General features: G+C 33.9%; 1 protein-coding gene across 1 annotated transcript; it reads left to right on the top strand.

Moving 5' to 3' along the window:
* The first annotated feature begins 2,270 nt into the window (after nucleotides 1-2,270).
* LOC106073049 (replication factor C subunit 2-like) lies at nucleotides 2,271-14,194 on the top strand. Its single transcript, XM_013233519.2, has 9 exons — nucleotides 2,271-2,424; nucleotides 5,791-5,902; nucleotides 6,268-6,374; nucleotides 8,718-8,819; nucleotides 9,312-9,412; nucleotides 9,985-10,142; nucleotides 11,165-11,230; nucleotides 11,578-11,772; nucleotides 13,498-14,194. The coding sequence occupies exons 1-9, from the start codon at nucleotides 2,339-2,341 to the stop codon at nucleotides 13,612-13,614; spliced, it is 1,044 nt and encodes a 347-aa protein (XP_013088973.1). The 5' UTR covers nucleotides 2,271-2,338; the 3' UTR covers nucleotides 13,615-14,194.
* Nucleotides 14,195-14,977: the final 783 nt, after the last annotated feature.

Genomic DNA, 14,977 nt, shown 5'->3' on the forward strand with positions numbered 1-14,977 from the left:
ATTCTCTAGCATGGGCGTAGCCAGGGGGGGGGGTTCTTCGGGTTCACCCCCCCCCGAAATGAAATCCCCCCCCCCGGGGGGCCCCGGGGGGGGATCGGTATTTATCGACTGATCTTTTGCTTTGATTTTGTTTATTTTAGGTGAGATTTTAATACTAATCTATCACTTGCCCCAGCACAGCAAAGGAGGTTTTGAGTTTAAAACCCCCTACCATGGGGTTTTGAGTTTAAAACCCCTGCCAAGGGGGTTAAGGGGGTTTTGAGTTTAAAACCCCCCTACCAGTGGGGTTAGAGTTTCAAACCCCCTACCAGTGGGGTTTGATTTTAAAACCCCCCTACCAGTGGGGTTTGATTTTAAAACCCCCCTACCAGTGGGGTTTGAGTTTAAAACCCCCCTACCAGGGGTTTTCGCATTTAAATTCCCCTCTTCTATAAAACAAAACAAAAAAAAAATGCAAATGACAATCCCCCCAAATTTCACGAGCACAGTTAAGGAAGATTTTGATTTTTAAACTCAATCCAAAATTTATGATATACCCCTCTTCAAAATGTAAAAAGAAAATTACTCACTCAAAATTCTATGAGCGTAGCCAAAGGGGTTTTGAGTTAACCCCCAACCCCTCTTCAGTAGGGTTTGAAGCTAAAAAATATCTCTTCAATACCCGGTATAAAAAAACGCAAATTACGCACTCAAAATGTTATGAGCGTAGCTAAATGGGTTTTGACTCAGTTTTGAATTTAAACCCCCCTTCAGTGGGGTTTGAAGGTAAAAAAATACCTCTTTAATATTAAAAACAAAGCAAATTATACACTCAACATGTTATGAGTATATTCAAAGGTGTTTTGAGTTTAAATTCCCCTCCTGTGGAGTTAAGTGAAGGGAATTTAAGCTAACAATTACATCTTCAATATAAAAAAAAAGAAAATACACACTCAGAAATCTATGAGCGTTGCCAAAAGGAGTTTTGAGTTTAAACCTCCCTTCACTGTGGTTTGATGCTAAAAAAATACCTCTTCAATATAAAAAAAAGCAAATTACACACTAAAATTATTTGAGCGTAACCGAGACAATTAGGGGTTTTGAGTTTAAATCACTCTCCTACAGATGGCTTTTTTAAAAGTTTAAAACCTCTTCAGATGGTTTTGAGTTTAAAATCCCCCTACAGAACGTTTTGAGGTGGAAAACCTCCATCTTCAATATTATTCTAAAGTAAACTACTGTTACTAAATTCTATGACCGTAGCTAAATGAGGTTTTGAATTTTAAAAAAAACATAACTCCAGAGATTTTTTTAGTTTAAAACCCCCAACAGATGATTTTGACGATAAAACTTCCCTTTCGATATAAAATCTGAAGCAAACTATAATCACTTAATTCCAAGAGAGTATTCAAGAGAGGTTACATATTTCTACCAGTTGCGGGGCTCAATTAATAAAGTGCAGTGAATAGTCATCTGCCGAAATTGAAAAACACTAAATGTGGCTCAACAAAGATGGCTAAGACAGATTTTAGGAGTCAGTTATAGAGATCGGGTCTAAATCAAAGAAATCCTATGCCGAACTGGGAGTCGACCAGTTAGTTAGATTCTGACAGAGCGTCGCATGGGGTTTGCGGGACATGTTCTCCGACAAAATGAATTACACATAAGAAGAGTTGCGATGACATCCTAGTACAACTTGGCGCCACACATTCATGGAGGTCCTCATAGTAGGTGGGAAGAGGCTTCAGACATTACCAGTGACAGATTTTTGTGGAAACAGCTTGACGGCAAATGCGCCGAACGGCGCGGGAGGGTCTAAGTCAGTAAGAATAGCACATTACGTTTTTGAAATAAAACTTTTTAATAGCATTAAAATGCACTGTAGATACCTCAGAATATGCATTTTATTGGCTTTCAATATCAGAAATAGTGCATGGCGGCGGGGCTCCGACCTGCGCTGGGGTGAGCTTCTAGCGCTCCCCCAGACCCCATTGCTGGCAATGGCAAGGAGTCTACAATTTTCCCACAAACTCCAGGAAGAACCTATTCTAGGGCACAATAAGCGTCTTCCGAAAGAATGATGGGTCAGAATGTAATAAAGATTATATATACACACACACACATACATACTTATAAATATATTTTTTCCCGAAAAAAAATCCTGGCTACGCCCATGTAATCTCTAGGATATAGATCTAGACTCTAATGCCCGTAGCAAGGCGGCGCGGAGGTCACGAGCAAGGAGATTTGGAGTTGGACCATCAAGTTGATAGATTTAGATTTGAATCATATGCAAGTGAGCTTTACTATGTTAACTTTTTTCCAAAAGAGTATCTGTCCTTGACCCTGGTAGATTAAAATGGCGGGAGAAGGAGCAGAAGAAATGGAAATAGAAACTGAAAAAACAACAGAATCCAGAAAAGTTGGTGGATATGAAACACCTTGGTAAAAGTTCCATAGATATAAGACTAATTTGTAACAATTTATGACACTTCTAGAGATAATATCTAGATCTAATTTATAGATCTACTAACTAGACTCTAGTTCTAAGACTTGATAAAAGTTGAAGTTAGTTGATTATAGCCAGAGTCGTATTATTTTTACTATCTACTACTACTAACTACTCTACTAGTCCTATAGTAGGCTATAGTACTAGATCTAGACTTACTAGAGAATAGACTATAGTTTCATAGTCATAGTAGATAAGTAGATCTATTAATCTATTCAATTCTATTCTTTCTATCAAATCAATTATTCAATATTTATTAGATCTAGATTTCTAGATAGATCTACCTACTTACCTACTAGTATCATCTAGATTCTAGACTCTAGTCAAGTCTAGTCAGTCTAGTTAAGCTAGTAATAGATCTCTAGTATTTATATATCGTCATATCATAATTATATAGATCTATGATGATATTTTGATATTTAGGCCTATAATAATCTATTTCTTTCTAGAGTCTAGACTGACTAGACTTACACTGGCACTAGGGGTGACTAGGTACACCATCTTATCATGTCTTATCACTTATCTGACTAAAACTACATTACAATTATAATAATTATAATACATTAAATTTATATTTAGACTAGAAATTCTTGTGTTGACAGTGTTGTCACTGTTGTATGGTGTTGTCTAAATCGAGATTAGATTCATTCATAAACTGTGATAAACTTGTACATAAACCATCACTCAGTAGTAGTTTTTATATTACTTATATTTATATATTATATTATAATAAATATAATTAAGGACTTAAGGGAGGCAACTCAAAGAGGTATAGGTGTTTATTTACATGGAGACTAGACAAACACATCTATAGGACATCTGACCTGCCTTGAGCACAGCATCTTCATCTCTCGGCTCTAGACTTGGGCGGAAATCCTTCTCTTCTAATGTCAACATCTTTCCTAGTCTAGTCACTAATAGTGTGCACTTTCTGCACTATTTTGGATGCCGGTGTGCATGGCAGGGTTATAACAATATATTATATATATATACATTTTACCATCACAAAAGAGATACAAGACACCGATAGCAAAGAGACAAACAGACACAAACACTCTTTTGTTCCCCTGGCAATCAAATCATTAAATAAGAACAATCTGCCTTATCTGGTATAAACTTTGTCACATACATGTAAATTATGAGTGAGTCTGGTGTGAATGTACACTTTGGTTTCTTATAGTTATAATGTTTTTTGTTTGGTGTAATGCACAAATTGTAAGACAAATTTCCTTACGGATAATAAAGATTATTATTATTATATATATATATATGTTATTATTAGGGGTGCACCGGATAGTCGCTCCGTCTTCTGCTGAATATCCGGCATTTTTTCACTATTCGGCGATATCGTCTCCGGCCGGATATCACTACCGAATAGTAAAAAGTACACCTATTTAATATAATATGCAAACAAAGAAACAATATGCTGGAGCGTAAAAAAAAACCAACCCTTGACCTCTAACTAGTGGATGGGTATAATTTATCGATATGCTTGACTGACCATGCCAATGTGTTATCTTTTTTGACTGACACCCAACTCTGTTGCGTGCGTATGCTCAAGGAAAAAACAATGCGTGATGGTTAACACTAACAACTATACACATTACACTAGGACTACATGTGTGGGCTCACTAGGTATATATGACCAGGTTGTTGGTCTGAAATTCATGAACACATACATCCGACCACTATACAAGGCAGATTGCACTTTACTTATGAGAGATTTACATTAGTAACTAGTTAAATATATACTAACATTATTTACTTTGACCTTCCTACACACATCCTTTACAGTTGGTAGCATTGTACATACACACAGACACACTCATGCTATACACATTTTTAGAAATACTGTTAAGCTTGAATTTAATAAATCAATCAGTAACAGAGTTTAAAACAATAATGTATATAAAAGGAAAAAAATAAAACCAACCAATATAGATATGTTATTTAACAGTTTCGTAAAATGTTCAGCAACACAAGCTATTAACAAGACACTTAGGTATCCGGCTCCTGCTCCGGCCGAATATCAAATTTTACTATCCGGTCATATCCGGCTCCGGCCGGATATCAAAAAGTACTATCCGGTGCACCCCTAGTTATTACACCTAGATCTACTTTACAAGGGTGGACTTTACTTTAAAAATGTTAAAATATTAGGTGTATATATTTAATTATATAATAGATCTATATATGGACTAGATTTAAACTGAGTCTAGATCTAGAATAATGTAGATCTAATAATTTAATCTCATTTAATCTAGGTCTGACTAGATTACTCTAGACCTAGATTAGGGCGTCACCTGGGAGTGCAGACTGTAATTGGGTGAAACCCACTTAGGGTGTCGTTATTGTGCACCTTCAAAAAATATTTCTTTAAAGTTGATTTAAACTCACTCTTTTCAAAGTCAATCTAGTATTGAGTAAATATATTAGTAAATATATCTTAGATCTATTTGCCAACCTATGTTATAGAAATGAAATAGAAATTTTGTGGCTGGAATTGAAAACGATAAGTCATTAAGTGGGGAAAATAAAGTCCAAAATTAGAAAATCACAAGATGTCTTTAGAAAGAAAATACAATCACATATATATATATATATATATATATATATATATATATATATATATATATATATATATATATATATATATATATATATATATGAAGCGTGAGAAGCGTGGTCGAGAGGCTAAGTGCGCTTGAACTTGGCTTGTCTTGGCTACCTAGAAGGGGGCTCGAGGTTCGACACCCGACTCGGACAGAGTTGCGTTTACTGAGCGCCCAAAGGCAGCATGGAAAACCAACTCCTAGATACCCCCCCCCCCCCCCCCCCAACTGGTCCACAAATGAGATTGGACCAAAGCGCTCTGAGCATGCTATAAGCATGAAAGTAGCGCTATATAAAAGCTATAATAATAATATATTGATATGTTATGTTTATAATGTAGATTTACTTATAAATTTAGAATTATGGTACCTTTACATATGGTTTGACTTGATAATATTATAATAAATATACTATCATTACACAATGGTAAATGCCCTTTGATTTGTTTCTAGGCTATATTGGAACAGGAAGGAACAGTTCCAAACTAATATCTCGAGTTGCAGATTAGTTCACTCTTTACACCTGACCTTTGAGAAAAAAAATTGTCAGTTATAAATCTAGACTTTACAGTGCACTTTTAAATTTTTTTTACTATTAACTATTTCCACCACATTTAGGCTTTGGCTTTTTGTCTAATTGATTATTTATATGTAGTAACAATTGTAATTTGCTTTTTATTCTATATCTAGGGTTGAGAAATACAGGCCAGTCAAACTACAAGATATTGTTGGCAATGAAGAAACCATCAGCAGGTTATCTGTCTTTGCAAGAGAAGGAAATGTTCCAAACATCATTATTGCTGTTAGTGGTTTATAGATTGATGTATTTTTACAAGTCTTATTCTTTTATCAATTAATTTCATACCCAAAATGTAAAATTGAGACATTTGTAAGATGGCACATCATTAATTAGAACTAATTCAACCAACAGATAAAAAATAAATCAGTATTAAGTTTCCTAGTTATGAAATAAAATAAACTACATTTGGCCAATTACCCTACCATAGGACTACATTTTGCCAATTACCCTACCATAGGACTACATTTTGCCAATTACCCTACATAGGACTACATTTTAAAATGGTGTTGAGAAGCTACTATATATTCCTGTGCATCATATTGTGTCAATAGATTTGGACAAGCTCTGGCACTAAATTTGTATTTCAGGGCCCACCAGGCACAGGTAAGACTACCAGTATATTGTGTTTGGCAAGAGCTCTTTTGGGAAATGCTTTTAAAGATGCTGTTCTTGAATTAAATGCTTCAAATGACAGGTCAGTCAAAAGTTTCTTTTTTAAATATTATTGTGGATTGCATAATTTTCATATTTTGGTGCATTGCATTCATGGTAATAGTATGAAGCTAAGGAAGTATATATATATATGTAGCATATAGTCAGCATCTAAGAACAACACAAAATGTAGGTTTATAAATATATGCATCAAAACATCAATAGTCATAAATAAGAGAATATCACTATTAGATCTACAATTATATTTTTATTTAAAACTATGTGTCACATCATTGTTTGGTAATTATTGTGACACGGAATAGTTGGTAAGCACGGAGTACACTTTATAACTTTATATTTGTGTTTCATGGGAAAAACAAGGGTCCGCAGTTGCATTGTGAGTAAGAAGTCTCGTTTTGAGCATTGACCACATGGTCAGAAATTAGTCGACGCCATGGGTATTGAAGAAGACAGACGTGTCATGTCTGTAGAGTAGAAAGCTTTGCTAATTGTGTATATTTGATATTTTTCATTGGATTATGATTGATTTTTGTAAAGTATTCCATGTCATTTATTGATGGCTGAAGTTGCCAATTTATTGTGAACTGCTTTATTATCATGATTAAAAATATTGTCTCTATGATGGAGTTTATTTCTGAATCTAATTGTTTGTGGTAATAGTGCTCAGTAGATTTAGTAGACATATGCAACAACAAATTTAGTGTGAAGAAGGATGTTTAATTAACACACAAAGAACATTCTAATAATACCAGAAGAGGTATTAAAACAACACAAAGAACCTTACATATTCAAAGAAACACATATTCAAAGTACTTTACACTATGTCAACAAATATTATTAAGTATACAACTATAACATGATTTGTTTAATTCATACACTTTTTTTTTCTTGAATGCATAAAATCTTAAATAAATATGACCATATTTCTCATTATATTCTTTTGATATTAAATTTGCTTTATAACTATTTTCTAATATACTTGACAAGTTTTGTTTTACTTTCAACCTTCCTTTGAATGTTCTTAGTCTTCTAATCAGAGTAATAACAAAAGTTTGAAGTTTGTTTTTAGTCCCACTGGCTTTCAATAGACTTTTTAGCAAAGAATCTTAACAATCTGTTTATTTTGTATAAATATGATCTGATAATGTGTATATAAATGGGATCTTTTGGGCTATGTTTTCCTTCATTTAGATCTAGGACCATAAATACTTTTTGGGGGCTGCACTACTGTTGACCAAATTAAATTATAATTGCTGTGACAGTTCACGTAACCAAATCCTTCCATTTTTTCTGGTCAGAGGCTGTTCTTAGTATGATATTAAGAGACTGGTCAGTTCATTCACTTACATTTACATAGCCAACTTTTCTTTTGTGCTCTCTCCACTGTATTGAAGAATGAATTTCAATAGTGATTAATGTCTTGCAATATGACCAAACCAGCTCAGCTTTCATCTCTTTTACCATCCAGGGTGTTGACTTGTAACTGTGCAAACTCATTTGTCTTCTTTTCCTGGTATCTGATACCCAGCATTTTTCTCTACCATTTACTCTCAAGGGCTTGAATTCTACTAAAATAATGAATTAGCCTGATCTAAACTGTTGAGAATGCCATGAGTAGTACTAGATATACATTAGCTCCTTTTCAAGTATTTCATCATCATCATCAAAACTCCATTTGAGTGAGGGCTTGAGAGGCTCAAATCCTCTCTTTCAAAAGCCCTGGACAGAAACCCTTCTGTTATACAGGTTGAGAATTTGTGGTTTCCCAGTCCTATCGAGAAAGAGATCAGCAAGTCTGTGAAAAAAAGTCAAAAAGAATATGAGACAGTTTCCTCTTCTTCCCCGCAATGGGGGACACAGTGAGTAAAAGTTTGGCCATAGCCGTGAGAAATATGAGCCAAAAGGGCAGTGGCCTGTCCTGCACTGTGCTGTAATAGCTTGCTCAGGCCTATACAGCCTCCACCATGGGGAAGTGCAGTCAGGGTGCCTCATGCGCTCCCAGACTCTGCAGGCTTTTTGGGACTTGTCCCAGCACTCAAACAACTTTTCCATTTCTATTTTTTGGATTATAGCCAGAACATGATGAAAACTCGGCCTGTTCGGTGGGTGGTGTTAGCCCTCCCTGGTGGGCCAAGGAGTCTGCCAGTCACACCTATATGACACTGTAACCACTCCATTATTACAGGGGGGCATGGCCTAGGGCTTTGCAAGTGTTTAGTTAGATAGGTTTACTGTAATAATTTCAATTTTTTGTCAAACTTTGAATGATTATAAATTAGTAAGAACAGAAGGCATTTATAATTTTCTTCTATTATTATTGTTAGTTCTGATATAAGTATTGAAATATTTGTATTTTTCTTTACAGAGGCATTGATGTTGTAAGGAATAGAATCAAAATGTTTGCACAACAGAAAGTCACATTACCTAAAGGCAGACATAAAATCATTATCTTGGATGAAGCAGACAGGTAACTTGATGTTTCTGTTATAATGCAGTTGTAACTGCTTGAAAATCTTCTTGGATTGTAACTCTTATATAATATACTAAACTCATCAAGCTGCAAGTTTTCCTTTTCAAAAGTCACTATTTTTCATGAATGATAGAGAACAACAAAATGTTTATAAATTTAAAAAAAAAAGGAAGGCCTTGAAATATGAGATTAAATGTGCACAGTCAAAAAAAGATAAGATTTGAAGACATTAACTTTGCTAGAATACGCTCTAATAACAAGCCATAGAAGAAGTAAAGATTTCATTTTGGGATTTAGAGCTCATCCCATTCCTAAGTGATTTGTTTGTGTGAGATGTCACCAATGAAGCAAACACAACAAACAGTCCTTAATCTTATCCAGACAGTTGTCAAGTATCCAGCAGAGCTATTAGTTGATTCAAGTTATAGTTTAATAGGAAAACACTTAGTCATAAGATTTTATAATTGAAAGTCTTCATTTCTACTTCAGTATGACAGATGGAGCCCAGCAAGCACTACGTAGAACAATGGAGATATTCTCAAAGACAACCAGATTTGCTTTGGCGTGTAATTCATCTGAAAAAATAATAGGTTAGTGGAGTATTTGTAATAGTGCTACTTTTCCCTTTCACTTGTATTAGGTCTGGTAACCTCTTTCGATAGCTTAATCCTTGTAACAGTGCTGCTTTTCTCTTTCACTTGTGCTCTTATATTATACTAGCTAGGTCCTTCGATAATTCTTTGCCAAAGTCCCATAACCTACCATGCATAGGGTTTTATTTAAACACACACACACAAAATTACTTACAATAAATTAATAAATAATCTTGTCATCAAATCTTTAGTCAAATTAAAACCTTTATTAAAAAAATATAATTTAATACTATGCCACTAGCAATTCTTATAAATAATTATATACACATATAGACATTTTATTTTGAAAATGTCTAAAAAATGTCTTAAAATTTGACATTTCATGTATGTTTTCTAAAAACAAATTCCAGTTAAGTGACCTTATTATGGAAGCTTATGTTCAACAGCTTTCAAAAGTGACTTAAAAAAAACAGACATTGATATATTTAGATTATGATTTTTTAAATCTGCAAAACAATGATTAATTTACTTTTACCATTCATTTATCAACTTTTAAAAAACTTTTACAGAACCTATACAATCTCGGTGTGCAGTGCTTCGCTATTCTAAACTAAGTGATGCTCAGGTTTTGGCTAGAATATTGGAAGTTGTTAAGGCTGAGAATGTGAGTTATACTGATGATGGCTTGGAGGCTGTGATATTTACAGCACAGGGCGACATGCGCCAGGTTAGGCTTAATTTTATTGAATAAATATATTTGAATTGTTATGAACATTCTAATGAAATAAATTCAATTAAAATACATTTAACTATAAACACAGAGCTTGATACGACATTTAGAAACAATATTTTAAAAATTAAAGATAAAAATTTTAAGTGGACTGTTATTCCCTTATATTGACATATATTGACCACACCAGAGAGGCAACCTTGATAAGACCCTGTTTATATTGTAATGACTCTCACTATCCAACTCAAGAAATTTGAGAACTCAGGGCTCCAAATAACAATTCTTTAATGTCCAATAACCAATACTGTATGATTGGCAACAATGTAACACTGACTGTACTAATGCTTTACTGTAGATAACCGCACCGCCGTGTAAACTCTGTACACGTACTGCTGTATCATACTGTATCCAACTCCTCTGGCCTCTTCGCCTCTTCCTGGACATTTCTGGGTTCAACTATTCCTGACCGACTTTGCATAGGAGTTGCTGTACTGGACTTGATCTTGAATCATCATGACTTGTGAACTGAACTATACTTGTGAAGTGATGGTGAAGTCACTTGACACTGACTCCTTTGTTCTTTATATAAGGTCCCCAAAGACCTTCTCAAACAAGTTGGAATATCGCTAGATCCTTCTGGATAATCACATGACTATATCTGACGTGAATGGCATGGGTATTGTTCACAACTTATACATCTTTCCAGTAACAACAACGTCACCATGTTGTTACTAATTGCGGTTGACCATCGCCACTTGTCTAGTTCTGGCTTGAGTAATTACACACACTACACATACCCTTATCCTCAATACCACCGGTTATAACAATCTATATTTACCACACCTGAGCAGTAACTTTGTTAAGACCCTGATTATATATTGGTCTATTTTTGCTAGGTAACCCTAAATGGAATTCTATTTGAAGGTTACATTTTAAATATTGTTATTTATTTTAGATAAACAGTCTGGAGAATTTAGCTTTTTACTTTAATTTCTGCTTTTTTTCGCTTTACTTTACAGGCTTTAAATAATCTTCAGTCAACATATCAAGGTTTTGGTCATGTGAATAGTGAAAATGTTTTCAAGGTACTTACACATGTGTTTAGGCTTGAAAATATGTGATGAGTGCACCATAAAATATCTATAAATTATTTCCTGGGTCACCAACATATTCCATATTTAACATTCCCCCCCCCCCCCCTTTCCCCATGTTGGTTACAAATGTTTTATATATATCTTAGTGGCATAACAGTTACCATACAAAGTCAATGTCAAAGTATGAAATCCTACTTTCTACAAGATGGAAACAACCTAGCTTTCATTTATTATAGATATTTTTCCAATCATAGTACTGCTGAAAAATATGTTTGTCATTTCAACTCAATAATTTGGTCATTAGTTAGTGAAAAATGTTTTTTCTTGAACTATTACAGGTGTGTGATGAGCCTCACCCAGTCCTGATCAAAGATATGTTGCAACATTGTGTCCTGGGTCATCTGGATGATGCCTATAAAGTCATGGCTCATTTGTGGCGTCTAGGTTATTCTGCTGAGGATATCATTACTATTGTGTTCCGAGTTTGTAAGAATCACAGTATGCCAGAATATCTCAAGCTTGAGTTCATCAAGGTATCAGAACATGTAAAAACTAAGCATTTCACTTTTTTTTTTATTGATTATGGCAGGGTGCCTCTTTTCTGGAATACCTCAGAAATCAGGGTTTTGAGAGGTCTGATTTTCCACCCTCTTGGTTTGTCCACTACTATTTTAAAAAATCTGTGTTTTTGGTTTAGCAGAAAAATTTGGTCAATATTTCTTCACATTTTCCCTGTTAATCTTAGTCTAGTTTGCTAGTTCCAATTGTGCTAGCCACCATTTTGAAACAAAACTGACCTGTTTTTTTTATCTCGTCTTCCAAGAGAGTTTCACTTTACATGTGCATAGTAACATCATTGTTATTCATGCACAGTAAGCATGATTAAAAAAAAAAAAGTAAACATTGTATATACCTGAATTTGGTTCAAAATCTAGATCTAAGCCTAGATCTATTTCCAAGATTTAGAAATAGAATAGGTATAGATCTATTCACCTACCTAGAAAAAAAAAATTTCATGAGTGAGCTCTTTCTGTTTTATATTAGCTCTAGATTAGATATTGATCTAGATTTGGATGGATTAGATCTAGATTTACTTACACTAGAGATGGATTTATATTGTTTTAGTGAATGTGGCTGAGCTCTAGATCAGAACTAGTCAATGATTGAAGAATTATCTATATTCACCTAGATAGATATGTACAAGCAGTCCAGCACATTGTAGATCTAGATCTACATTAAAAATATTGGAATCTTAATCTAGATCTGGGCTAGGTCTAGAAAAAATTAATGTCAATTTGGGACTAGATCTGGACTAAATCTAAGTCAGTTTTCTGTTGAAGTTCTTGTTGAAATAAACCTACTGCTCCATGTACATTGGTGGAATGAGTTTTAATATTGTAATTAAAGCAGGGTGTTTCAAAAGAATAATGGTAGAAAAAAAAGAGTTTAAAGTAGAGAGAGAAACATTTAAAAAGTTTTTGTGGGGTGTTGGTGGTGCAGAATGATCTTTGGTAAAATAATTGTCAAACATTCGTTGACCAATCCAACTCTTGAATTACAATTTCATCAATAAATACACCCAAACTCTATTTTATACATTATACATTATATTGATAGGCCTATTCTAATTACATATTTACTATATTGTTCTAGTTTTGTGAAGTGATGCCATTTTGAAAAGTAAAACTTATACATTCTGCCTCTTCCCATAATCCCATTTTTTTAAATTTATGGGGATTTTTAAAAAAATTGTGCAAAGCATCCTTTGATTAGAACAATTAGGAAGAAAGTAAAAATACAAATTAAACAAAGCAATTTTTACTGTTCACTCATTTCAATAAAAAATTTAAATTAAAACATTTTAGCTGGCATGTGCTTTATTTCAGGGTTTGTGAAGTTTGTTTATTTCAGTTACAGGGTTTATTAAAATTGAGAAGTTGAGTTTCAGGGTTTATTGGTAAAATAAGTGGCATCCAAGGATGAGGATCACATTGGTCTTGAAATATTTATAACTACTTTTTAATTTATTTTTTTTCAAAACTAAAAAACAGCAACAGTTTCAGGCTATTTCATTATTCCTGTACACTTCATTCTTCACCTGAGTATAAAAGTCTTAAGCTGAAGTCTAACATTAAGAAAAAAATTTTAACACAATAATCAACATTTGAGTATGTTGTCTGTTTTTCATTAGTATTATTACTTTTGTATTTGTACAATTAAAACAAAAATAACAAAACCATTATCTATTTTTTTTGCAGGAAATTGGTTACACACATATGAGGTTTGCGGAAGGTGTTCAGTCTCTGTTACAGATGTCTGGTCTTTTAGCAAGATTGTGTCGAAAATCAGCAGAACCTAATTCTTTAGTACAGTAAAAATTCCATATGCACTCTTTACATGTATTAGAATTTGTTCCCTGCATTTTGTACTGGTCAGTGATTAGTTTCGACCTTACAGGTGTATAACTAAGCATTGTAAAACACTTAGGGTCTTTAAAACTCTTTTCACAGTGAATCATTACTTTCCTTAGCAGATTTTAACTGATTTGAAGAGGCTGGTAATTCATCAAGGATTGGTACTTGGTTAAGAACAATGCTCTCTTTATTTCCTTCTGAATGGACTCTTAGTACCCTACATGTCCAATGAACTTCCTGTTTGTCAGTGAAGAGTGTCACTATGCAGCCATGCAAGCTAATTAAAATTAAGTATAAGGAGATGAATTTATTTTTTAAAAATTTTAATTGTAGTTATTGGTTATATTGGTCAATGGTAACACACAATTTTGGCTAAATAAAAATTTGTTTTCACTAGTAATAACCTAAGACCCATGTGATGGCTATTACTTTTTCATTTTTTTAAAATTTACTATTTAAAAGCAATCTCATGTGAAATTTTTTGTAGTTTACGTATTACATTTGTAAAAAAAAACTTGAAATAAATAATTCTGTACAATCATTTCTTTTTGATTATAAATTACTTTTCATTCTTATAGTCTATAGAAACTATTACCAGGAAGTATACATCTTGACTAAATAAATCAGTTTAAGATTTGATCTTACCCACATTGTAGGTTGAAAAAATACAACCCAATATCACTTTTCTAGATTTCTCATATCATCCATATCATTATCCTTGCAATCAGTGGATCAGAGTTTACACAGATGGCTCATCCCATAAAGCCACCACAAATGGAGGAGCTGGAATACTCATTGAATAGAGAAAACCTAGAAAAATCCATTGCAACTGAAGAGCTCTCTGACAGCCACAGAGCAGAACGGGAAGCACTAGAACTAGCTGCTACCATGCTAGCAAATCATCCAAGTACCCCACACAGTCAGATAGTCTTTCTAACTGATGCAAAAACAACCCTCCAAAGCTTGGGAAACTCTGATTCCTCTTATATAAAACGACTCAGAACAGCACTTACAAAGCTCAACAACAACAGCATAAAAACTTATTCAATGGATATCAGCTCATATAGAACTAGAAGGAAATGAGAAGGCTGACACACTCCTTAAGAGTGGGAGAACATACAAAAAAACATTGCACTCTATCCAGAAGAAATTAAGAAACTAATAGTAAATTAAATAAATGAGAAATGGACCAAATTACATCCAAATTACAAGAAAGATGATGCCTATTATAAGCTATCCCGACAAGATCAAGATCTTTTGACTCAGGACCAGACCATCAGAATGAGACAACATGTATCAGAAGCTCAAAATTGAAACCAAGTGA

This window comes from Biomphalaria glabrata, chromosome 12, assembly GCF_947242115.1.
Source record: "Biomphalaria glabrata chromosome 12, xgBioGlab47.1, whole genome shotgun sequence".
Classification (NCBI taxonomy): Eukaryota; Metazoa; Mollusca; class Gastropoda; family Planorbidae; genus Biomphalaria; species Biomphalaria glabrata.